This window comes from Cinclus cinclus, chromosome 4 (assembly GCF_963662255.1).
Source record: "Cinclus cinclus chromosome 4, bCinCin1.1, whole genome shotgun sequence".
NCBI classification, from domain to species: domain Eukaryota; kingdom Metazoa; phylum Chordata; class Aves; order Passeriformes; family Cinclidae; genus Cinclus; species Cinclus cinclus.
The window spans coordinates 24,391,796-24,417,603 of NC_085049.1; the positions used below are offsets into that span (position 1 = coordinate 24,391,796).

The 25,808-nt window shown below is 41.8% G+C and overlaps 1 protein-coding gene across 5 annotated transcripts; it reads right to left on the minus strand.

Moving 5' to 3' along the window:
- Positions 1-4,434: 4,434 nt before the first annotated feature.
- On the minus strand, positions 4,435-25,596 carry PARVG (parvin gamma). Of its 5 annotated transcripts, none has more exons than XR_009933150.1 (14): positions 25,490-25,596; positions 20,835-20,936; positions 20,231-20,292; positions 17,312-17,414; positions 16,179-16,319; positions 15,653-15,768; positions 14,777-14,832; positions 13,868-13,890; positions 11,900-11,961; positions 11,725-11,793; positions 10,795-10,896; positions 8,216-8,326; positions 7,239-7,311; positions 4,796-4,830 (listed from the first exon to the last, which is right to left on the minus strand). XR_009933150.1 is itself a non-coding variant. In XM_062491800.1 (13 exons), the coding sequence occupies exons 2-13, from the start codon at positions 20,911-20,913 to the stop codon at positions 4,751-4,753; spliced, it is 966 nt and encodes a 321-aa protein (XP_062347784.1). In that variant the 5' UTR covers positions 20,914-20,936; positions 25,490-25,596; the 3' UTR covers positions 4,435-4,750. The 5 variants fall into 5 exon arrangements, 3 of the variants coding, with proteins under 3 accessions (XP_062347784.1, XP_062347785.1, XP_062347786.1); XR_009933149.1 differs by having other exon boundaries at positions 8,216-8,329; XM_062491800.1 differs by lacking the exon at positions 8,216-8,326 and having other exon boundaries at positions 4,435-4,830.
- Between the last annotated feature and the right edge of the window lie 212 nt (positions 25,597-25,808).

Consider the following 25,808-nt stretch of genomic DNA (forward strand, 5'->3'; position numbering starts at 1 on the left):
AGCATACATAGAAAAATTGGATGCTAGAATAAGGCTGTAAATTGAGGTTTATATATTTCTTCCATAATTTTAGTTGGTGTGTCTGCAGAATAGCTGACAAAATACAAATATCTGACTCCACTAGGAGTCTTTTTCTGACTATGAAACTAGTATAACTTAATGTGGCCCAAATTACCTAGACTTTTTCCTATTTTATAACAGAATTGTGTTCTTTAGTTGTGTTTAGGGTCAGATCACACACCTGCAAAAGTATTTCTAGTAAAAACATCCACAACAAGAATTACTTTGGTACTCATGGCTTTCCTACACTGTGCATTTTGTTTTTCCTGGCTTTTGATCCTTGACAGCCTGACTAGTGCTGTGTTTACAGACTTTAAAATATTTATTATGTCCTCTTGGGGCTGGCAAATGGATTATGCAACAAGTGGTCTTGAAAGATGTCTAACCCCAGGGACAAACCAGACCTCATCACTCTCAGGAAAATATTAAAAAAAAAAAAAGAAAAATAACATTTTCATTACACTACTGCTATTTCAGATCATGTATTTCAACTTCCCATTTACTAACATGAGCACAACCCCGTAGCTGGGCTCTGTTCGCAAAGGAAGCTGAAGCACCCCACTGCCATGGGGTATGTGCTCCCTGCAGCCCAAGGATGAGCTCAGTGCAGGCTGCAGCTCTGGAGCAGGTAAATCCCAATGGCACCTGGAATACAGTGCAGGGAACAGCATGAAGCACCCCAACTACAATTCCCCAGCATTTTATGGCAGCAGATTTGGGAGCTCCCATCTAAGCATCCAGTTACAGTTCTACAGATAAAACTCATTGGTTTCTGACCAAGCTACTTTGTTCTCCTCTAATATTTAGCTTCTATTCTGGATGATTTTATTGGCTCCTTGGTGAGGAGGGTGAAATTAATTATGTGCAGCCTGAGAGAGGGCATCAGTGGAAAAAATCCTTAGTAACTTTAATTTTAGCCAGCGGCTAGGGCAGAATGACTTCAGGGATTCTGGTTGTAAAGGAATGACATGGGGGGAAAGACTTAGAAAACTAAGGGGGAAGTGAATGGCAAAGTTACCCTGATGCACTTTGTTCAAATCAAAATGCAAAAAGCCCAGAGGTGGTTTGTTGTGTTTGGCATTTTGTCCTCATTTTTAAGTTCTAGAAAGTACAGTTGGTTGATGGTGAAGATGGGACAGCAGAGATGTGCCAGTCCACAGTACTGCTGTCTTAATTTCATTATCACTTGTCTCAAAACTCATCTCTCCATATCTCAGTCTTTACACTCAGTTCACATTCTCACCATCCTAGAAAATTTTGAATGGCAGAGGAAACCCATCCATCTCCACAGCAAGCAGAAAGGCTCACATACACTAATTTGTTTCCTCCAAAGTAACACTTTCATCTAGTCTTTATAAAAATATTAATTGACTAGGAAAAAAAAATCACTTGACAATGGCTCTTACTCTTTGGGGAAATTTTAGCAGCCTGTAAGAGAAAGAACAGCAAGGTCCCTTCATACAGACACAAACACAGCCCACAGAGAGGAAGAATTTGAATGAGCTACTTTCATGGTTTGAAAGCCTAATTGCCAAAGAGTCTTACAGCAGCCACTGTGAGGATGGCTCCCTGCAAGAAACAGCACAATAGAAACCAGTGGAAAAGAATAAAGGAAAGGGGAAAATGAGAAGGAAGGAAAGGGCAGACACTGAGAATTGGCACTCCCACCCATCAAGCAGGTGGAGGCTGTCAGCATTTTCCATCTGCAGTTCCCCTGCCCTATTGCAAAGTAGCAAGGGCCTGGCTCCAGGGCTGCAGACACATGAGGGGGGTGACAGAAATGTCAGTGTAATCCTGACAGGACCAGTTCCCAAGGAGGAGAAGGATGTTTGACAGCAGGGACAGTTCTCCAGTTCCCTGTCTCAGGCTTTGCAGGCAGTACCAGTCTCAGTCAGTGGCTTGATCCGGTTAATGAAAACTTCTGTGCATCTGCATTCCCTTAACATCACCCTGGTGACTCCGCCTCTTCCACCTGCGCTGCTCTCCACACAGCCCTGCCACTCCACCTCCAGAAATGTGTGCTTTTATGAATCAGTCTGGGTATTTTGGAAAGGGTGGGTGATGGAAAGATGACAGCAAGCAGGAGTTGGGAACCCTTCAGATCTGTCCCACGTCCCAGCTACTGGTGTGACCCAAAGCCACCACACCAATGACCTGTGGGACAGGGAAAGCAACAGAAGGGCTTTGGAAGGGACTTTAAAGATCATCCCATTCCCACACCCCTTCTGTGGGCAGGGATGCCTTCCACTAAATGAGGTGTTGAATATTCTTTTTAGATCTGTCACTTTATATTTATTATTAAAACTGTGCCTAGGCTGTGGCTACATCTCAAATGTAAATAGTGCACTTGTAAACTACACCAATTTATAGAGTGGTTGTTTTTATGATGGATTAGTAAAATTCCACAGCATGTTTTAGGAATCAAACACAGGCCCTTTATCAAAGTGTTCAGACACATCAACTGCATTATAAGTTTGCTCTCAGCATAAAAAGCAGATTTAAACGTTAATTTTTGGTCTCAGCATGTTTTTGATTCAAACACATTAACCATCTTTTTCACCTGTATGTTTTCAAAATAATGACTTGTTTATATCAGGCTTAGGCAAGCTGGTGTTGGAAAGGGAATATCACCCTTTCTGTTATTAAATATCAAGATCTAGACTTCCTCTGTTGGAAGAACAAGCACTGGATTTATTTATGCCAGAGGAGGGGAACACAAAATTAAGAGCACACACAGAAAAGTCCAGAAGTTTCCTTGAGGAGTAATAACCATTGAACCAGGGCAGCAGCAGCTAATCCTCCCAGCACTGGTGTATTTTTTCCTAGCCCAGGCCATATGCCTAGAGTCACATATCAGAACTGAATTCTGATCACTAGCACAGGGCAAGAGGTTCAGGACAGGAGGAAAAGGCCATGCTGCTACCAAATCACTACCCAGCCCCTCCTGCCCCCTCACCTCTGCTCTCCACAAGCCACATCCTGGGTTTTTCTGCTCAATAGCAATTCATTCCACAATGAATCCGTGTTCTGTGTGCAGTGTTACAGCAACCTAAAATCCTGCGAAGCAAGAATGAACTTCTCAGGTCTCCCACTTTGATTCTTGGAAGCCCATTAAGGAATTAAGCAAGGTGCCTATGGGGACTTGTAAATGAAAGAGCCAAGTGTTCTTTACTTAAATTGTCCAGATCAGCACACACAACTAACATTTGCTGGGGAATCAAGTGATCTTGGTAGCTCATTGGCACCGCATATTGTATTTTTCTCTGTAAAAATGTCAGGAACTAATTCTTGGTGCAGAAGGGATTGGTCTCGGGGCACTTCGCACAGCTCTGTGCCTTAGCAGTTGTGCAGTATTACCATTTTCAAAAGACTTACCAGCATTGCTATCTAAGGATCTTCCCTGGGCTGCATGATCCAGAGGTAGACACAACAAATTCTCCTCTGTAAATGTCAGCCCTCGCACTTGGTGAGCTCTGGTTTCCCATTAACACACAGATGGAGAATCAGACCAGAGATCAAATGTCAGAGTTACTGACAGCAGGAAATTAAATCAGTTTAGATGAAAGCAAAGAAAACCAAAAACTAAAGCTTTTTTTTTTCCTAATTATATCTCCAGTTTTATGCAACACAATTTTAAGGTCAAGAGAGTAGATAGAGGGGTTTTGAAAGGAGTTCTGACTGTTAATAAGTCATGGCTACCTTGATGCATCCACAGGAAACTTCTGGGAGGCTGGGGATGGAGGCTGGACAAATTAATGTAGGAGAGCCTGAGGAGATGACTCAGGTGTCAGAGGTGGGGGGAAGCTGAATTCACTGCTCCCACCTGTAGTGGCCCCTACCTCCACCAGCTGCAGAGCCCAGCCAGCACTGCCCACCTGTTACTGCAGACAAAGTGCAGGCCTGTGACTCCCTCTCACAACATGCTTGGCAGGGATTGGCATCCCTGCTAGTCAGAGTTTGTGTCAGGGCTGCAGTTGGAGCTGCACAAAGTTTGGCGCTGGCTTAGCAAGGAAACAAGGGCATCCTTCTAGAGCTGGGCAGGAGAACTCCCTACTCCTGCACAGAATCACATCAGCACATTGTTCTGAGTGCCTTTTCTGCATTTGAGCAAATGAGCACTGAAACATTTCTCAGACACCTAGTAAGTGCAGATTTTATTTTTGCTACCTCTTCATTTGGCATCCAGTTTGTAACCTCTTGTCTGACAGCACTGGCCACCTCTCTAAAGCAGGTATAGAACTTCAGGTGTGTCTCAGCCTTCTCACTCTGGTGGGTCTTTCTCCTCTCTAGTTTACTAAAAGACTTCCTGAAGCAGGGAAATGGGAAGGATGCAACAACTTTCAAAATCACCTTCAGGAGCAAAGAACACAGAGCCCAGAATAAACACACATTTAATTTCTCTGCAGCATTGGCGGGGCTCAGAGAAAACAGAAGGCAGGATGTGGAACAAAAGCTACAGCCCTAGAATTACGCAGTACATGAGCTGTGGACATACATTTACAGTTGTTTAGGTTGTGTATGTGAAACCTTGCATGAACAACATATTTGCTATACAATGTTAATACAGCAAGTGTCAAACACCAGTACATGCTCAGAAACAATGACAAACAGAGCTGGGAAGCCAAAAAAATCACACTGTGGTGTGCTATTGGAAAAAAAAAAAGGCATCTCAAGCTCTTGGCATCGTTCTTCATGCTTCTTTGGTTCCATATTTGGAGTACAAGCAGTACAGAACTCGCATTATAGCCTTCGTATCTCCGTTCACAATATCTGTGGATACACAAACCAGAGACAACAAAACCAGATGGGAAGTATTAGCAATCCCTGGAACAGGATGAGACTGCACCTGCCAGAGTCTCCCACCTTGCCCTAATTACAACGTGAACTTGGACAATGGAATTGCAACAGGAAGCAAAATAGGAACTACAGAGGTAGAAACTAATAATTTATTAAATTAACTTGAAGAAAAGGGACTTCTGCTGAACTCTGCTGCTGGAAGACAAATAAGAGCAAATAATGCAGAGTAAGAAATTCACTAGCAAAAAAAAGAGTGGATTATTTTATAGGGCTTCATATCTTGAAGCTTTTTCTGATTATTCTATGTCAGGAATCACATTGGAATTACCTGATACTTTTTTTTTGTCATTCTTCCATCATGTTTTGCTGCCATTTGATACACTGGTTTTTGTTTGGTTTTGGGGTCTTTTTTCATTTAGTTTTCAGCCTCTTTTTTCTTGGTTATATAAACTGCTATTGTATTTTAAAGTTGCAGTGGGAGAGGGTAATGGATTCAGAGCATTTACTGTTCTTGTTATAGTGTTGTAAATCACTGGGAGAAAGACTAACAAAGAAACGCTAGTAAAATGACATCCTTGAAGAGTCTCAATATTGTAGCTGTAGCAAGGACCCCTAAATCATATTAAATTCACTCACTAGCTGAGGATTTCCCCAGTGAAGCTAAAGGACTTGCAGATGTTGACACCAGTATTTCTTATACTGATCTGCTCTGTGCTTGAGGCAGTGCAGAACAGCCAGAGGGAAGGAAGGAAAGCACAGATTTACTTCTTTTCACACAAAAGGTGGATCTCAGCATGGAGACCTGAGCCCACACCAACTGCCCTGTTAATGTTAACATAAATAAAAGCTCTTCAGCTTTCCAGGCTCCTAGCTCTGTGCAGCACAGCAAAAAGCCCACAGTTCATGAGTTCCTAGCATGCAAACTGCTGACATCACCAAAGCAGTAGTGGGAAAAGAGAACAAAAGAAAAAACAAAGGAAGTCTTAAATCTTCTCTTCCCCTCTCAGTGATACCATGTGTTATGTACCCAACACATGCACCCACTCGTGAATAACTAACAGGGAGCTAGAACTGGAAGAATGCCTTTTATTTTTAACAAAGATCTGACTTCCTTGTTCAGCAAAAAGCTTGTAGAGGAATGCTGGGATTATGTGCCCTGCAAGATGTCAGACTGTGGTTTTCCCCTGCCCTTCTTGGGCAGGTTTCAGCCACAAGGTCTGTAAGCACTGCCTATGTAGGCAGTCAGCTCTTATGTGATTTCATCTTCACTCACAGTGACCTTCTTCAGCCAATGGAAAGAGACTGGGAAAGCAGCTCAGACTTTTTCCACAGGCTTTATTTCTTCCATGATGGGAGTCAGGCAGCAATCCAAATACATGGGTTACTACATGTACTTTTATAGTGTTTGAGGGGGATCAAAAGTAGACCAATAGGGTACAGGATTGAAACACTGTCCAACTACATCAAGGTTCTTTGTATGAAATAACCAATTACTAAGAATCAATTCTAACCAACCTTCTTCTAAAAAGATATCAAGGGTTCTAACATTTTTCTAGCATTAGTCATTCTAATTAAGTAGTTTTTCTTATCTCAAAGAGAACACCAAGGGGGCCTCACAGGGGTATCTGCAGAGGGATCCTTCTCGTCTACATCAGACTTTGCAACCAGAGCACCACCCATTAATTAACCGTATCCCTCATCCCACCAGGAGCTGGCACCAAATTCTTCTGTGGAGTATTTTAATTGGAAAACCGGACTCATCCAAATGAAGCTTTTTTGTTTGTTTTTGTGGTGGAGAAAGAAAGAGGTGCATGCATATACATTGATCCAGTGATGGAAGTGTTCACTTGGATGAAGGATCAAGTTTCAGCTCCCAGGTCTGAACCAAGCATAAAAAACCTGTGACTTTCATATTCAGGAGACTGACCCACCACTCTTCTGAGTGAACAGAGTGATCAGTGTTTCTGATTTTCCAGATAAATTCTTCAAGGTATCTTAACACTGAAACAAGCTTGCTTTTAATGCACTGAAAGTTTTTATGAGACAGGAAAATAGCTTTGCCTCCAGCTCAGCTGCTCTAATTTCCCTATGAGCTGTCACTGGTTTAAATCTTTAACAAATACTGAATTCCTAAACAGTTTAAGTTTAGTGTAAAGTTATTAAATTTATAACAATCCAACTTTTTTAGTATAGAAATAAGGATTTTTTAATAAAAATCTTATTACCTCTACCATTCATTCTGTGTGAGGAGCTGTAGGGCAGCCATATAATGAAATGTGTCAGTATCATTTCTAGAACCTGCTTCCTGCAATTACCCTAACTTTTGCTAAACTGGGATGTTAGCAATTCTATTCCAGGCAAGTTTGAATGTCATGACTCACCTTCAGAGTTCACAGGAAAATTCAGAAGACCTCCCTCTGCTAGCAACTCCAATGCCAGGTTAACATTGTGGAGCTGTTGGAGAGAGAGATATATTAATATAGCTGACAATATTTTCTAACCAACAGCAGGTTTTTAAAAGTGTTTCTCTAGTAGCTGAATACAGTGATTCATGAATATGTACTTGTACTTCCTCTCCTTAGTTTTGATGAAGCGCTCTTCAGAATTTTTACCAATTATCATATAAAATTAGATGTAAAATCCATCTCCAGCAAAACATATCCCATGAGGTGGGCAGAAGAATCTATTTATTTAAAAATAGACCTTGCATGTGAAAGACTTGTGTTAATGTGGAAAACAGGCTAGATTCCTAACTGGATCTAATGGATGCATGGAATCTACTGCTGAGTATTTTGAAACAATGCCCATATGCTTACCACACTTGGAACAAATGAAAAAGATAAAGTTCTCTATATTTCATTAAGAATTGCAAAGATCAGGTATGCTTATTATCTAGAAGTTTCTGCTGTACTTCTAAAATGATTATTCACATTAATAGTAGTAATGATATCCTTAACATTCATCAGAAATAAAGCACAGGTCTATGAATAAAAGCTGAGGGGTTTTTCTCATTTTAACTCACTGTTTTTTTCTCTCCCTTCTCCACAAGGGAAAAAGCAGCTTCACACACATTAGCAGTAGTTGTAAACGATTTTTCAAAAGTAATATCCCCTTCTAACAGCTTAAGGGTAGTTGTTTACTTGGCTGGTAATTAGCAAATTTCCTTCCTTTAAAGGAGTAACAAGACCTGAATGAACTTCAGATTGTCTCTTCCTGCCTTCCCTGAGCTACTGGGCAATTTATCCTTTGGGAGGCTGCTGTTCCCTATTATGCTCTGACAACAAGCACGGGAGTCCCCCCTGAATAAGCCGAGCAAAATCCCTGTGCTCTGAAGTGAAGCAACAGATTTATGTTTCACCTGGTTCTCTGGTTTACAGGTGACTGAGACTGTCTGTTTGGATTCAGGTCTGTTTTCTTCCTCTGAGAGTCAGCAGACAGGAGAACTTAAGCCCATGTAGTTCTATACAATCTGCTGATCAGAATGAACAAATCCAATGTTTCCTGAGTGATCCAGCACGGGCAAAAAGGGCACATTTCCCTCTCTGTAATGCATTGGAGATTTTCAAGGAATGACAGCATGCACATTTGAAAAAGCATCTTCAGACAGAAATACCAATAATTACATAAGAAAGGGAAGCCTTGAAGATAAGGCGCTTTGTCCAGCTGTCCTTCCCAACTCAAAAGAGCCCGACAGCTTCCTAGAATTTACAGCTGGACAGCAGCCAGGACATCAGGGGTGTTTCAGTTCTGGGCCTGTTTTGGCAAAAGTACTAGGTTCACACAGTTTTGATAAGCACACAAGCCCTGCATCATCATCATCATCATCATCATCATCATCATCTCCATCTCCCAATTGCACAGATATCATGCCTAGTTTCAGCCTGGACTATTTTGTGATTGTATTCTTTGTCACAGAAAATGCACACCTTTTACACTCATGACTACCCAGAGCTGCACTCTTTACAGTTACTTGTAAATGCCCCCAGATACCCTGCAGCAAACCCACCCATGTGCAGTGCTGTCTTCTTGCACCTCACAGTTGATCATGTCCTGAATTTCAGTCATGGAATGGTTTTGATTAGAAGGAACTGTAAGGTGGATGCACCATACTGATCCCAGCAGTGCATGTGTTTGTCACCATCCCAAGAACAAATGAGATCTTTTAAATCCCAGCAAAGGCTACGTCTTTATACTTTACTGCACCAATTAATGTCTAAAATGACAGGGAGTTAGAAAGCACAGGGGAATTGAAAGACATGTTTTGTGTACAAATGACAGCTGAACTATGGTTGATCGATATTTTTAGTTGTAGTGTCATCCTGCTTTTCATTTTATAATGAGCATCAGAGCAGAAACAAATGGGAGACACCACTTCAGCAAACTTCCACAGCAAGTCCAGTCCTCTGGAGTAACTTTGCTAAAATGAAATAACTACATTTTGTAAATGTAGTACATTTTATAAAAAGAATTGTACTGAAGCAGTACCCAGCCCCATTCTGATTTTCTCTAATGCCAGTGATGGGCAGGATAAGAACTAGAAAGTCTGAGCTTTGATTTGTACCAGAGTTTTAGGGATATCTCATTTCCAGAAAGACATCTGTGAGGCTAGAATAGGGCTTAACCAAAATGAAAATGGTTATTCTTGAAATTTTGAATGAGAAAATATTCAGAGACTTCCTCTGAATAAGGCTAATGGAAATGTTAAAAATTTCTGTCCAACTCAGTGGAAACAGACCAAACATTTTGAAAACTGAGTGGAAGAGAAAGGGAAGAAAAACAACTCTATGGAAATGCTTTGATTATGTCTGATTCAATCCTTCAAAATACATTTCCCTGTTCTTAGATTAAAAAAAAAAAGTGCCTATTTTCCTAATGCTTTGAACAGTTACCAACTGAGAGCAGTGAAATTTTGACAGTATTTGAAACCTAGGTGTCAAACAATTGTGCTTTTAAACTTCCTGATGAAAAGATCCATGGGAATACTTATTTGTTAATATAGGACCTCTGAGAATTCTTGTTACAGATAAATATTGCCCAGGGGCATTAGCTGTGTTAAGGCTGGGAATTAGATGAAAGCTTCATCTGCATGGGAAAGCCGTAATGCAAACCATGCCAGAGGAGAGATTTTCTTCTCTGGCAGCTCTCAAGCAAAAAAATATCTGACACATTTCACTTCCAGAAATTTGAGCACAAACCAGGAAAAATAGCTACAGTTTCAAGGTTTGCAGAGCTACTCAGTGACCCAAATGAAAAAAAGCCTACCCACACCAGAGACAATCTGAAAATACCTCAAATATCACAAAATATATCAACATTCCAGACCTGTGGAGGAGGCAGCCCAGCACACACTTCCTTCTGACTGGTGGCAACTTTTACTTTTAAAGCACAGATGAAATCTGCCCAGTAGAGGTGGTAAAAGGTGTCAAGCAGGTCTGGCTGAGTATGTTACAGCCCCCAGCCTCGGGGGAGGAAAGGATGTAAACTCTCAAGAGCTTCCCAAACACTGAAGGGGAATCAATGCCTTGGTTAAGGTATATTTTTAAGGCAGCATAAAGAAACTCACAGGGATCCAGTTCTGCTACGCAAGAGGTGTCATCCTCTTCAAATCCTGCTTGCAGGACAGACTGCTAGAAGGGAACACACCCATTCCCCACCACACAGAGCCCTGGATTTCACCAGAAGCCTGCAGAAGCGTGGCCATGCCAAACAAATGTAAGTAACAGGTGTTTGCCTCCCATGAGATGCTAATTTTGAAGAGGACACCGACCTGTTCTGAGATATTTTGACAGCACCAAGCGCCTGTGTTGGCACTGCCCCAGACTCATCTCCTGCAAACACTGTGGGCATGGGACTTCACACACAGCAGCAGCAGTGGGAGCAAGAGGCAGAACACACATTTTGATGGCTCAAGCTCTAAATGATTACATGACAACCTACCATCTCCATGGTGCTGGCCGGAGTCAGGAAGAAATTCCTTAAATTCAGAAAGTAACCCTCTAGTTGTCCAATTAAGAGAAGTAAGATAACCCCATCTGAAAACTAGATAAGAATTACCTTAATATTATTTGGCTTTAGTAAACTACTCCAGTAAATGCCATTCTAGCAATAAAGCAATTTAAATGTTACTCAGGCAAGCAGACAGTCTAATGACTCAGCTCGCTCAACCTCTTCCACAGTGAACTTCATATTTAGTTAGATAAAGCTCCCAAATTCATACTTGTGAAAATAAAATGTTGTAAAAGGACAGCTAGTAAAAAAAACTATTTCAAATATGAAAATACTTCAGATGAGCACAAATACATAACTATAAATAATAGAAAAGTGTGCCCAGTTATGTATGACAAAACACTTGAAAACCTTCTTTTCTTACAGTTTCCCACTAGAAGAGCACGCCATTTACCAGAGCCCAAGGTGCCCAGTCCAAATTCTCTTGCAATTTCATACTCTAAAGAAGCTCTTAATTCAGAGTATGAGACTTTGAAATGTGATGAAAATAAGGCCTTCATACCATGAAGTCAATGCAGCATCAACAATCATTTAATACAGCAATCAGGTTGGTTTTCATTTTAATGTTCAGGACACCTTTATTTCCATCCTGACAAAGAGAGCACCCTTAGGAGTTGGGCAGACTGAAATCACTCCCTGTAGCATTGCAAGGGCAGCATTCATTACAAAGGCTGCATTTTGGCATTAATTATTAGCTTCAGGAACTTCAGAGACCAAACCTTGATATCTTAACCTAAACCTGGAAATCATTATGTTGGCAAATTTCAAATTAAAGTAATAAAAAGGAGAATTCCTAATGGGGAGAGGAAACACCCAAATGGCTGATAAAACACAGGTAACATGCAGTTTGGAGCACACTACCTGAGATTCGATGTCTTTCACATTTAATCCTAATTTTCCAACATGCTGGTCAGCAAATTCTAAAAGTGCCTAAAGAAAAAAAAGACAGGGAAGAAAGGGGGAAAGGAATAAATAATTTCTTCAGTATTTAAGTTTGGCCTAACAGATTTTGATGTCCACTAAAAAAGTAAATTACCTTTTTTACAGCATCCACTTTATCTGGAGCACAGCTAAATAATTCATCAAAGGCATCATTTTCTGTATCAAAACAACATTAATTGGTTTTACTTTGAATAACCGAGAGATCAGAGCTTTAGTGTGGCTTCAGAAGAAGAAAGGTATTTACAACTTACAGTCCAAGGAGGAAAAGAGTAGCAGGGAGGCAGAGAAAGATGCTACTTTTATATTTATCAGAGGACAGGATGACAGACTTCTCTTCAGCCTGACCACATCAGAGGAAAGAATTTACTTCATTCAGCTCTGTAATTTTCACCTGCAGAGGTTCTCAGTTTCTGCTGCCACCAGTCTGAGCACTAGCTAAGTTTTACATCACTATGGTTTCTCTCTTTTCACTTAGGTGTCTTTTAATAGTGAACCTCTGGGATAAAATGCAGGGAGCAGAAGAGCTGTATGTTTTACAGCTCTCCTCAAACATAAACATCAGTTACCCCAAATTTACCGAAAATAATCAGCCTCCTTCCTTCAAAAAAGAAAAAAACAAAACACAAGCAAGATATGGAGATGCTGCCCTTCTAAGATCTCAAAACCAGCCAGTTCTGCCACCCAGTTTAAAGTGGACAAGGAGCTGCTGCCAGCAGAGCTGTGCCAGAGAACTAGCAGAAGTCTAAAGACTTCCAAGGAAATGAGATCCATCCAAGTCCCACCCTCACTTTCCCCTTTCTGCCCAGGTGCAGCAAAAGCAGGATCCATCTCCTCACCCAGCCACAGCACAGCTCTGGTTCAAGCATGAGCAAAATATTTGAACCACCCTGAGCAAGGAGAGGCACTCTGGCAGCACAATTAAATGGAGAGCTGGCTTCTACAGCTCAGGAAAGCAAAGGGAAATTCCTCCCCAAAGACAGTGACAGAGAAGCCTCTTTTGTGAAAGGGATTCCTCAGGTTTCTCTGTTCCGCCTGTTTGGGGCTTGCTGCAGGAGCAGTGTCAGGAATCAGCGAATCCATCAAACAAATCAGAGAGAGCCCTCTTCTGGAGCCACACTTTGGGATTTCACTTTTTGCTAAGAAAGCTGTGTTAAAAATAGAGAGAGAGCATCTTGAAGAGTGAATTGAAGATTTCTCTTCCCAGCAGAAGCATCTAATTATGGGTTGGGGTTTTTTTCCTTCTTTTTTTCTTTGTTTGTTTGTGCGGGGCAGGGGGTGAGTGTTGGAGTTTCTTTTACAATTTTAGCCCACAGTAGAGTACACTCAGTGGAATAAGTGATAAATAGATATTAAATTATATCGTTTGCACCTCTGCAAAGAATGAAAATGCCAAAATAAAGGACACAGCAGAGAATTCAAATGGTTGCCCTGATTCTCTGGGGATGCAGTGTGCTCCTTTGCAGTAGGGAAGAGCAGCTCACACTAAAGTCTGAGCAGTGCCCAGACCTTCTGCAGGTTTTGCACACAGGGAAATTTTTCACCTCTAGTGTTTCCCAGCCCTCAAAAGCCCTAGGGGTAAAAGCTCTGGGGATGTTGGTTTGACTGAGCTGCCATCCACAACTGAGTACCCGTGGCTTTCAAAATCTCATTTGCAAACTGCGGGAAGACAACAACAAAACCTGGTAGCAATGAGAACCACAGTTCTGAAGCCTTTATAAATAGTTTGAACAGTGAAAACAGTCCATGCACAAATCCAAGCTGCACTGTGCCCCCAGCCAGGTTTCTTTCTGGGTCATCAACCCAGCTTCATGCCCTGCCTCCCCTCCCATCTGTTGCCTGTAGCCCACAGGCGAAGTGACCGCCCAGTTTCCAAGCTGCATTCTGTTGGTATGAGCAGGCATTAACAGAAGACATTTGGAGAAAAACACCAGGAAAAAAATCCATGACCCTCCATTAGCTTTAGTGGGAGCACACTGATTTTTATCATGGGGTAAAATTGGATTGGGACATGGTGTGTAAAAGTAGATAATGAAACACTGAACTTGGCAATGCCAGCACTTACTTGACTGCGCTTCTGTATTCTCTCTGGAAGTGCAATAAAAAACAAGAATTAGAAAAGTGATTCAGCAGAGCTGATCTTATTCATAGGTTTTGCTTATCTGCTATCCTGTAAAGCAGGAGATAGAGTTCAACGTGGCATCAACTTTGTGTCAGAGTGAGTTTCCAACAAACATTTTTAAGTTGACTAAATATCTGGGCATGGTCTTGGAAGCATATGAGATTTTAACTGGCCCACACACCAGTGAACATTCATTTTACAAGCACAATCCTCAATATCCTCTTCCAATAAGCTGCTCATGATATTAGAGCTTGAAGATGTTCTGGCATATAAAAAAAATTTTAAAAATCTGTTTCTACTTCTTAAAATTATGTCCATTTTTTTTCAGGTATAGAAATGGTATCCTGCTACTTAACTCCTTTCATAATGGCAGTACCTCACACATTCAGCAAGCTAAAACATTTCTTTCACAGTAAAATAAGAAAAGAACTGCCTCCTTCCTCTTTATTTAAGACACAACAGCAACAAATTAAATGTAGATTTAAACCTTTGTGGGTTTAAAAATTTTCCAAATTAGTCTGGCACAGGTAAATTTACAGTCCTAGAATTTAGTTACTATATTTGTTATGAAATTACATGGCAATGTTAAGCTCCAGGAATAATCATGCATATTGGTTTAGAGAAGTTTATATATAGAATAAATAAATGTATTGCACCATAATGCCAAACATGAAGAGGGGAATAAAAAAAAAAGGGGAAGAAATCAGAGAAACAACTCACATGCATATGCATGCATGCCTGGGCTTAAACTTTTTCATCATCATGATCCCAGCTACTCTTTGTAAGGGGGAACACACCCACAGTGTTTCTTTTCTGATTGACAGTGTAATAACCAGATCCGTCCCCTCTTACTTGTGTTTTGTGATATATTCCACTGCATTTGATGTCTTTAATCCTCTGGAGGTGTTCTGTTGAAAGGACAATAAACAGTGTTGGGTTTGTCACACAAAAATGTTCCATAAACAAGCTTTCATGACCTGTTTGCTGCCTTCAACGATTATCAGAGGGCATTTATTCAATAATTCCAGTACAATTGGTGCAGGTACTTTGAGAGATTTTTGCTTCTTTCTGCTCTCTTCAGTCTCCAACAGGAAATCTCTTACTTCCCCATTGGAGGAAGTCCTTGGTGTTTGCTGCTCTTCCCTTTCAGACAGTGAAAAAACATTCTGTGTTTACATACAAACTGGTGGTGCCAATTTTTGCAATTATATCCCAAATTGTGGGCTATTCAATATTCTCCTACAGTCTCAGAATTTACTTTAAGAAACAAAATAGAGGAAGAAAGTGTGTAGATATCTGATTGTAGAGAAAAATTCCAAAATGCGACCCCAGCGGAAAGGGAGTAGAAATTCCCATTACCTAAAGAAAGAAATCTTCAGCATTAAAAAAACCTTTATGATTTATGAATATAAGCTTCTATTTTAAAAACTTAGAGAGAGTAACAGCAGGATTTCTTCATTTTCTTCTTTACAGAGATCAACAGCTGCTTTCAGTTTAGACCACTGGCTGAGGAATAAAAACAGCATTGCGCTTTTCCCCTTTTAAAGACAGAGTATCCAAACTGAAAACTCAATATAATCCAACAAACTCAGAAACTGAAAGGTGTGATTCACAAAAAATACAAGTATCTCTTTCACAGCTGCACACACATTTCTCCTAATTCTAAGCTGGTTAGCCTTGTGAAAGGACTCTAGGATCTACTGGAACAAATACTGAAACTACAAATACCTCGATGGTGATTGTCTCCACTTGAACATTTGGAGGCAGAGCCAGGCTGGGGTCGAAGTGCTTTGCTATTGCAACCAGAAGATGCAGTGTGCTCAGTAAGTCCTTTGCCAAGATAGCTGTTGAGTGTAAAGAAATATACAATGCTCAGTGTGCAAAACATGTGAGCTTCCCCCAACATCATGAATTCCCCCTGTGTAGGGGACCCCAAAGTCATGGAGGGCCATAACACAGGCAGGACACCAGATTTTATATAATCAGAGGTTTATATAATATCAAAATTTAGCAATAGCACAGAATAAAAGTGAGACATACAGGGGTGCTGAGGGCTCTTAAGTCATCCACAAGCCACACACTTAGAGGAGGCAGACCCAGGTGGGGTCAGATACTTCCATCTCACTTTTTATTCAACTAGTAAATGAAAACCGGTTGTTTAATTACTGTGCTGGCAGCACATTGCCTCAAAGTAGCCTTATAGCACAGGAAGCCTGTGATGGATAATTTTCTTCAATTTCATTGCTGCACCTACATTCCACACTCCATTTCAGCTGACTTTCTTCCAGTTGCAAACACTTGGCCACAGCTTCCAGAATCACAGAGAGTTTCTGTCGCTGTTTTTTTTCCGTTAATGCAATCTTGTCAACATCCAGCTTGAGAGATCCTAAGTTTTCTTTTGCAGAGGGTCCATAGGAAGAGGAAGGGTGTATTTTAACATCATTGTATGGAAAAAGAAAATAATTAGAAACATAAAATGACAGCAAAGCACACAAAGTCTTGTTTTAAATGTTCAATATCATTTAAGAGCTCTACAAAAGGGAGAGGACCCAAGTCACTCCTTATAGCATCATACCCCCGTCCTGGCTCTTTGTGTTCCTTTTACAGAAATCCAAGGAGTGAATCTTTCCTGTAGATAATGTACAAAGTCAATATCAACTCATACATATGTAAGAAATCTGAGCCCATTGCTCAGGCAAGTAAACTGAAAATCATCCAGTCCTGCTCATGCTGCTGCTCTCAGTCTTGGTGGAAAGGAGATAGATTTTAAAAGATGTCCCCAAAGAGAGTAAAAATGGAAAGACAAATATAGTAGGAACAGGAGAGATAGAAAAATAGAAATGGAAAACAGGCTGCTCCAGGAGGTCGCATCATTATATGAGCACCACATAGTGCCAAAAGCCTCTTAGATTTTTCCCAGTTCAAGTACCAAAACAGTTCTTTGGACCAAGAGCTGTTAAAATTTTGGGGTTCTTTTTGTTTGGTTGGTTGGTTTGTTTAGTTTTTGTTTTCATTTTTTAAAGGCACGAAAACATCTATTACAATGCTGATTCCACCCAATGTTTCTGGTAGCACCGCAGGCCACCTTTGTGTTCCTGGTTTCTGAAACCCTCCATTACAGAAGCACTGTAATTTCACTGAATTTCACATTTCATGGTTAACCTTTTTATTGTGTCAACTGACAGGTAATAAGAATTTCTTAGAAGTAACATCACCATGTAAAACAATAGTGGGAATTTGTTCAAAATGGTGATTATCACAGCTGGCCCCCAGTGCAGTGAGAAGTGATGTCAGGTCCCTGGTATTGTGATTCCTGAGGTTTATTCTCTGATTGGAAAGTTCCTCCATGAGATGCCTGCAAGAACTAAACTCAAAGCAGCAGCTCACCCAGGAGATGATGAAGTACCAGCCCATCATACAGGTCTTCCTCCAGACTTTTAACTACTATGTGTTCCTCTTTCAGAGTTGTGTTAATCCACTCAGTCAAGAACTGCAGGGGAAAACAAAGCAATTATATTCCTGTTGTTTAGACAATACAGCACTCGCTGCTATGTTCTGTTTCACCTCTCTCTTCAGTCCCTTATCTCAGATCTTGGTTTGCTTTCAGTCTCCACTTCCTTTGTGCTTTTTGGTCGCTTTTTAAAAGGTTAGTTTTTCCTAATTTTCAAGTGAGATAGACATCTTGCTACTTACATTCCAAGGAATTCTGTTATACAGCTGGAAAGAGAGGCCCTCTTCCCCCTCCCACCAGGGAAAATGCTGCGCAGTACACTTCCCATCCGCTGCCTTCATCACACATCACAGAATTCACACAAATTCAACTGCCAGGAAGAAGTTCGTAAGAAAAGAGGACTGGCTCGTTCTGTGGGTAGTTTCTTGTACTCATCCATGCTACTAGCACTCCTCCCTCTCATCTCCTGGTTTTGTTTCCTTTTTCTTTCTGCAGTATTGTACCACTCAGTCCCCAAATACCTCCTTGGAACTTTCTAACATGGCAGTCCTCCCACTGGCCTTCCAATATCCTTCCTGCCTTTCCAAGGGCAAGCTGCTCAGGAAGCCAAGGTCTGGAGGGAGAGGAACCACATGTGCTCCTCGACTGGAGAACAAAGCAGTTCCTCAGCACTTCTCCAAGCCTGTGTTTTATTCACATGTGTTGAGAGAAAGAGAAAATGACCTGTTGAAGCAAAACAGAAAAGCAGTAGCCCCAACTGGCTGCCAACATGAACATCCCTCTTGTAAGAGGGAAGGGTATTGCTTTTACTGCTGTAATTGTTACGAGTGAGTGCCTGGAGTGGACAATGTCCTTTTCACTTGCTGTAAACAGAGGAGAAAATTCATAGCAGATTCCCGTAAGCTCGCCAACATTAACAAAAGTGTAAGAAGGGTTTGAAAAGTCTCCGAGAAGCTTGGAACTGCACAAGAAATAAAAAGGCCTGAACTGAGAAGCTGTCAAACTGTAATACACATCTTTTGCTAAGAAGTAACAAGAGCAGAAAGCTCTGCTCTTCAGCTGATGCTTGGGGACACTTTGGATGTGTGAGGGGTTGAGCAGCACCCCAAACACAGGAGTACAGCCAGAGGAAAGTCAAGAAAGCAGCAAGTACTGCTGAGCACAGACCTACAGCATCCCTGCTTTGCCCTCCCAGCTCAACACAGCCACATCCACAGCCTGCAGCTCACACAGCTCTGCCTTCTGTGGGTGTCCCACTCAGCTGCAGAGCAGAGCCTCATGTCTAAAAACATGTCTAAAAACATCTAAAAATGAGTAAACAGGGAAAGTAGAAAAGGAATACTTCGGGAAGTTTGCTGCTGGCTTCTGAATGTAATCATCTTTTATTTTATGTGCAGCTGGATATTTATAGTAACTACAGGGAGCCATTTCACATTTTTCAGTTCTCCAAAGCCACCTCAAAATGAAAATGCAGAGAAAGGCTCTCTCCCCTGTGAGTTCCTTTGCTTCCCTTGTTCTTCCCTTTAAGATTCCTCCCTGTCCCTGTATCCATCCCAAATTTCCTCCAGAGAAACCATCAAATCTTTAGATTAAGAAGGCAATCAGGGGGCAGTGATGGGAACCTAGAGGACTCTACTTCCCTCAGGACACAATTTCCATCTCTTCCTCACCCAAAGGAAAGAAATTAGACAGTGATGACCTGTTTCAGGTATCTCTGACAGGAAATGGATTAAGCACTGAAGCTCACAGAAATCTTCATAACTGAGGGAAACTTTTCATTTTTGGAAACCTCAAAATAACAAATCCATTCTTTCTGTAGAAATTTTACCGCACCACCTTTCAGACTTTCCCTCTGGCATAACAACATCATGAAAAACACAAAGTCAAATCCTTTTGTTCAAATGTGCATGAATACCTAACATAGAAACACACCTACTTACATGTTTATAAATGCTACAAAATACGAACAACAGCACATATCTTAAGCTGATTTTCATAGTATTTCTAACAATTTCAGCACCTCCATAATGCAAGGAGTTCCGGTTTCATTAAACACATGCCACTTTTCTTCCAGGAAGTTTCATTACATGGACTGTGCCATTAGAGAAATTGAAACAGTGATTGAACACCTCAGGGAGACTTTCAAAATTAGATGGAAATAAAGTACTTGCCTGTGGAATAAGATTCATCCTTCACAGTTACCTCAAGCATGCAATGTACCACACAAGGGCCTGCAAGCTTTCATCCTGAATTCATGGTGCCTTGCATGCCCTTCATCCCACCCCCTGTGCTCTCTGCTAACCTTGCCAGCTCAGCCAGCTGCTGCTGAAGGCTGTTGCAAATCAGTAGAGCAATCCTAAAAGTCTCCATGGGACCAGTGCAGCAAACCTGCACCATATCTCTCTTCAGTCACAGCAAATGCTGACATGGGTCTGTTTGTGGTCCCAGCTCAGTGTTTTGGCTGGATTCTCGTAGCTGTTACGTTACCACCACAATGAAAGAGTGACTGGGTGCTTCTGGCGTGCCTCACCCACACAGCCCAGGTTAGGAGAGGTGTCACATCAGAAGTCACTCAGGTTTATGTCTGCATTCCACGGCCAGCAGTGCTCACTGCATTGGAAGCTTGATCCTGTATGGCCCCAGCCACCCTGACACTGTGCTGAAACAAAAGCTCTGCTTTGCTCGTGTGGAGCCAAATGCCAAAAGCAGAGCTCATTCCCATCTCTAGAGAGTGGTGGGCTGGGGTCAGAGAGCTGGGCAATTTACAGGGCTGGAAGAGGTTAAAGAACCAGGTCCTTTGTTTCCTTTAACACAGCTCGAGGTGGGCTTAAACTATACAGTAAAAGAAGTGGTACCAGTTTCAATTCTTCCAGTTTGGGGTTGTTTGAGGTCTGTTTTATGAGTTTCCTCTTCTCACCTATGGATGGAAGCAAACAAAATCCATTTCAATTATCACATATGACTAAAGCAAATTTGCAGCTAAATCTGCTATCAGTTTGATATTCCCAATATGGCCAATTGCCCTATGTAGAAACGTTTATTTTTCATTTTAATTAATTCCTTATGGGCAAGAAACTGGTATAGCAGACTACTAAGCCTGCTGTTGGAAATTATGCTTCAATGTTCTTCAAATCAGTAAGATCTAGATGGAGAATTCTAGAAAGAAGAAAACACACTTGGTCAGATCCACACGTGTGAAACTTCAGTTAAAGAACCAGCTGGACTTTGTGTTGTTTCTTCATGATCTGCCCCCAAAAGAGTCAGCAGCCAAATTACACACACAGAGCTTACACATTTCTGATACAGCCATGAGATCACTGCTGGAAAATACATTTCATGTACATGTACATGAATGTACAAATACATTTCATGCGCAGTTCATTTGTGCAGCACGTTTTCTGTTTGGCCCTTCAGGTGGTTCTTTGGCCTTTTTTTTGTCCTGGTTCATAAAGCTCATACCTTTAGTGAAGACATCCTCAGTTAAGAACCGATCAAGTGTAGAAGGCTGTGTAAATGCATTTAATAAGCCTGGATCCATTTTCTTTAATCACTCCTGATAAACTGGTAAAAAACATTGGGGGAAGGGAACTTGAGTAAAGGCATGTAAAGATCAAAATTAGTGCTAAGAAAACAAATGAACTGAAGGGGATTTTTTAATCAGTTACTATTTGATCACTTGCTACTTTAAAAGAAATCTGAAAATATATTTAAATGTGTACAAAGCAAAGGCAGTTAAAAACAATTTTAATTTTTTTCTGTTAACCATCAAAATATAGGAAAAAAAAAACCTGAAGACCTGAACTATAACTTGCTTTAATTGCATTTAATTATATTTTCCCTGTATTAGATAAGTAAAATCCTATTTCAACTGAAGTGAAAAATAAGGATTCAGTCCCTAGGTATTAATGGATTTGTGCTAGAAAATATAAAAATTACCAATAAGGAATTAAGGAATTAAGGAATAATTAAGGAATATTAAATCAAGAACTCAGTAGTTAAATTACTGAGACAAGTTACTACATATAAGCAGCTTCCTTTATTAGACCTGGTACAGCTGTGGGGAAACAAGGACAGCTACTGGTATCAGAATAATCTCTTTTACTAATTCTAGTAAAGAGTCAGAAACATTTAGATTGGAAAAGACCTCTGAGATCATTGAATCCCAACTGTTCACCCACCACAAACCATGTTCCCAAGTGCCACATCTGCATTGCTTTTGAATCTCTCCCAGGATGGTGACTCCAACACTTTCAATGGGCAGCCTCTTCCAATGCTTCACTGCCCTTTCAGTGCAAAAAAAATTCCCTCATATCCAACATGAACCTCTCCTGGCACAGCTTGAGGCTGTTTCCTCCTGTCCTGTCCCTTGTTCCCAGCTCCTTCAGCCTCTCCTGGTGCTCCAGCCCCTTGCCCAGCTCCGTTCCCTTCCCTGGACACGCTCCAGCCCCTCGGTGTCTCTCGTGTGCTGAGGTTCCCAGAAGTGCCCCAGGATCTGAGGTGTGGCCCCAGCAGTGCCCAGCACAGGGGACAGTCACTGCCCTGGCCCTGCTGCCACACCATGGCTGGCACAGCCCAGGTGCCATTGGCCTCTTGCCCCCCTGGGCACACCTGGGCTCATGTCCAGCCGCTGTCCCCAGCGCCCCCAGGGCCTTTCCCAGCTTTCCAGCCCCTCTGCCCCAGCCTGGAGCTGCAGGGCTTGGTGTGACCCGAGGCAGGACTCAATGTGCCCTTGATCTCCTTGTCCAGATCATCAATAAAGATATTGAACAGGACTGGCCCCAGTGCTGAGCCCTGGGGACTCCACCTGTGACTGGTCACCATCTGAATGTGGCTCCATTCCCCACCACTCTCAAGGCCCCTCCTTTCAGACTTGCAAGAAGCAAGATGGTTCTTCATAAACTAAATGCACATTGATTTAAGTGCCAGAAATCATAATTACAAACTGCAACTGTACTGTGGCCTGCAGAGGAGAAAGAAATTTAAAAAGGATGAGAGCTCTGGACACTTATAGCAGACTATGGTTCTAGCATGAGTAAGAGAATCCGTCCTTCCCAACAGTTCAAAAATCTCTGGAAGCCAGAACAGAGCAGATGTGATGACCAGGAAGACTTTTACTGTAGAAGAGGGGATGCTGATTGGTTTTGTGCTTTTTCAAACAGAAAATGTGATGCTCCGTATTAGAAGTGCCCTCAGGAGAGTTGTCCCACTGTCTACCCAGGGTGCCCACACTGGGGTCCCTGTTTCCTAAGGCTTCCTGTGAAATGAGTGGGAATGGCACTTTTAAAGAGCAATCCAGAGCATTTAAATGATTGGCTAATCCTAGTTTTAGTAATAGAGCTCCCTCCATTCTGCTACCAGAGACAGCCCTGGCTGCTGCTGCAGGTGCCTGAAGTGAGATGCTCCCACCATGCAGAAAAAGGCACCTGCTGCAAATGCTATGGCACAGAACATCTCTAAAGTGGTGTTCTACTCATCATTTCCTGTGCTTGGTTTGGTGTTTATACACCAAACAGCACAGTGCTGCTCTGAAGGCTTTCACATATTTCTTACAGGTTCCAGTCAAAGCATGTTATCAACACCTATTTTAACAGAGATTTTGCCAAAGCTGAGAATATCAGTAGAAAATAACAATTGGATGCTTTTGCATATAAGTCTGGTGACACAAATTGGTACAAATTTGTCAGTGAGGCACTAGGAGAAAGGGTCACAAGAGAATTCATTATGGTGACAGCAAAACCAAATGCTATCTCTAAAAAGTGCTTGATAAAAGAAGATAGGAGAAGTTGAGTGATGTAGTGCCTGAGGAACAACTGGACTGTCTGAGATAAGATTGCCCAGATGAAATTAACTGAGAGAAGTTAATTAACAGAGAGCAACCCAAGGACAACTTATTTTTAAATTTAAATTTCTGACAGCTGTGATGCCTTGGGGAAGTCCAGCTCATAACAGAAATGGTCTGTGTAAAACACAATTTACTCTCACTCAGTTTTGCAATATTCAACTTGTGTATCTCTTACTTCCTTCAACTACAAAGCAGTGAGTGCTACCTGCCACGCCCTTGGGCTCTTTTTGGCCAAGGAACCCAAACATCAGAAGCCACTCTAAAATCTGGAAACCTGCAAGGAAAGGCCTGAAACTCAGAATTTGCAATAGGGCCTCAGTCCTGTATGTCAGTCAGAGTTAGAATTGCTACCCTGGATAAGATTAACTTGCCTGGTATCCAGCCCATGTCAGTACCTTAGGGAAAAATAAAAAAGAGCCCCAAAGGCTATAAGCAGTGCAAGGATACAGAGCCACTTCCCCAAAACTTTAACAATCTGCAGCTCAGCCTTCCTAGAGCCAAGCTAGGGGCCTGGTCACTAGATGCTGCCAACACATTTACTCTCCTTAAACATGTGTCTGTCTCTCTGACCTGTGGAGGTGGAGTGTGCCCCTACATCACCTGGAGCTCTGTCTCCTGTTTCTTGCTCTGAGCCACCAGCTTCCCCTGAAGGCTCCATGCAAAGACCAGCTGACCCACGTTTTTCACACCACTGTGTTAATGCTCCGTGTCACTCCTGCCCTACTACCCCAAACCCTCCATGCTCATCTCTTTCCAAAACCAAGAAAAGACAGCCTACAGTTCTCTTTCCCTGGAAAACCAGCTGGTCATCCTCGGTGCTCTTTTCTGAGCTTCCTCCGGCATGATCACAGCTTTTTGGAAGGACCCAGACCTGCCCACATTTAGAGAGGTGCACTGCAGCATTCGCAGGGGTCTCTGCTCCTCTCCTTGTAAGTCCTGTTTGCTTTTATCATCACTGCTGACCCTTCATTGGGAATTATCTATTAGATCTCCAAGATCTTATGCCTACATAGTAACACACCATTGAGAGCCCATAGTTTATTGTATTCCAGCTTGCATTTATCAATATTGATTTCCCACAGGCATTTCAGAGCCTGAGAACTGCAGTTCTTCAGCATTTAATAGACTCGTTGCTTATTGCTCGTTATTAGCATTCGCAAGCAGTCCTTCATGTGGCAGTGCAGCATATTGGTGAGGCTTGGTCCCAGGCAACAGGCTTCTAGAGAATAGCATCCTGCAGGAACAACATAAAATGGAACATGCCAGGGCTGGGACACCTCCTTGGGTGAGCTGTTTACTGAGAAACAGCAAAGGCCAGAAGAGTTGGTTCTCACACACAGATTTCTATATTTGCTACAACCAGCCCCTGCCACCCAAATTTGCTGCTCAGAGCTGTGCTTGACATCCTGGTTTTTTTCAGCCTCCATCCTCCTGCACAATTTTTTTTTGTCAGTGCTTGGAGTATATTGTAAGGGACAACTGCTTGAATACTGACTGTACAGGCATTCCATTATGGCATCTTTCAACAAAATAGATACTTAATTATGGGCTATTCAAAAGGAAATGGCATCCTCTGAATGAAATGTTCATTCTCTGAGAATGCCATGGATGTACAGGCTTTGCTTTAAAGCTAAGGGAGGGGGGTTGATTTCTTGTGGCTGCCAAGAAGTGAATTGTTCTTAGGTCAGGAGCTAGGCTATTGCACAAACTCACAACGTCACAACTACTGATAAACAGCTAGCTCTCAAGTGAGGGCAGCTCACTTTTCCTCCATAAGTCTTCACAGGTTCTGGCTCCCAGATTTCCCCAAGGCACCATACAAAGCACTAATGGAGTCTCTGGCTTACAAATCAGCTGTAGAATATTCACAAGGCACTTTCCAATGCTTCCAAACTGTTCCACCTGTTTCATTTCCTGTTTGAAAAGACAAAAGCCTTACTCTGCCTAGCTCAAACACATTTCCTAAGTAGATCACACAAAGGTGGGGGGAAAAAAACAAATGGGAATGTTAATAGTAATATTTCCACCTTTAGGAAATCGGAATTGCAAAAGAAGTAAGAAAAAAAAAAGAGAATGCACATTGTGCACCCAGTTTAAAACTTATTTTCACTTCCCTGTGTAGTAGCAGACTTTTCAGGAGCCATCTTTGCTCATAAGCATCAGAAGAGATGTTTTCTTAGTAAGAACAATCCACACAGACTAAGAATATCTTCAAGTAAGAACACTAAATATGAAAAAAAGCACCCAAAGTAGTCCCATTTTCCAAACTTACTATTCTGTCCTTCAGTAACTCTCTAGAAACTTTTCCAAGACCTCGTCGCAGCAGTCAGGATGCAGTTTCTGGGGGAGGGGGCTGAGCCCAGGCTCAGAGGTGTCCCACGCAGGACAGCACAAAGCACACAGAGCACACAAGGGGAAGTTGTGCCGCAGTGCTCCGCTCTTAAAAACGAAACCATGGCCCCATCCGGAACTTGACTGTCTGTGTGCTGGTCCCTGCTGCAGAGACTGAAATAAACAGGAATACAAGGGCAGGAAACATGCAGCCCTGCAGTCCTGAAGCAGCAGAACTTATTAAAAAGATATGATCATTC

Excerpts from the sequence above, each read along its gene's own strand:
- PARVG (XM_062491800.1), bottom strand. The coding sequence starts at position 20,913 with ATGGATCCAGGCTTATTAAATGCATTTACACAGCCTTCTACACTTGAT. Across the intron at positions 11,962-13,867 it reads GAATACAGAAGCGCAGTCAA|AAAATGATGCCTTTGATGAA; the intron begins GTAAGTGCTGGC and ends GTTTTGATACAG. Across the intron at positions 4,831-7,238 it reads TTTTCCTGTGAACTCTGAAG|ATATTGTGAACGGAGATACG; the intron begins GTGAGTCATGAC and ends GTGTATCCACAG.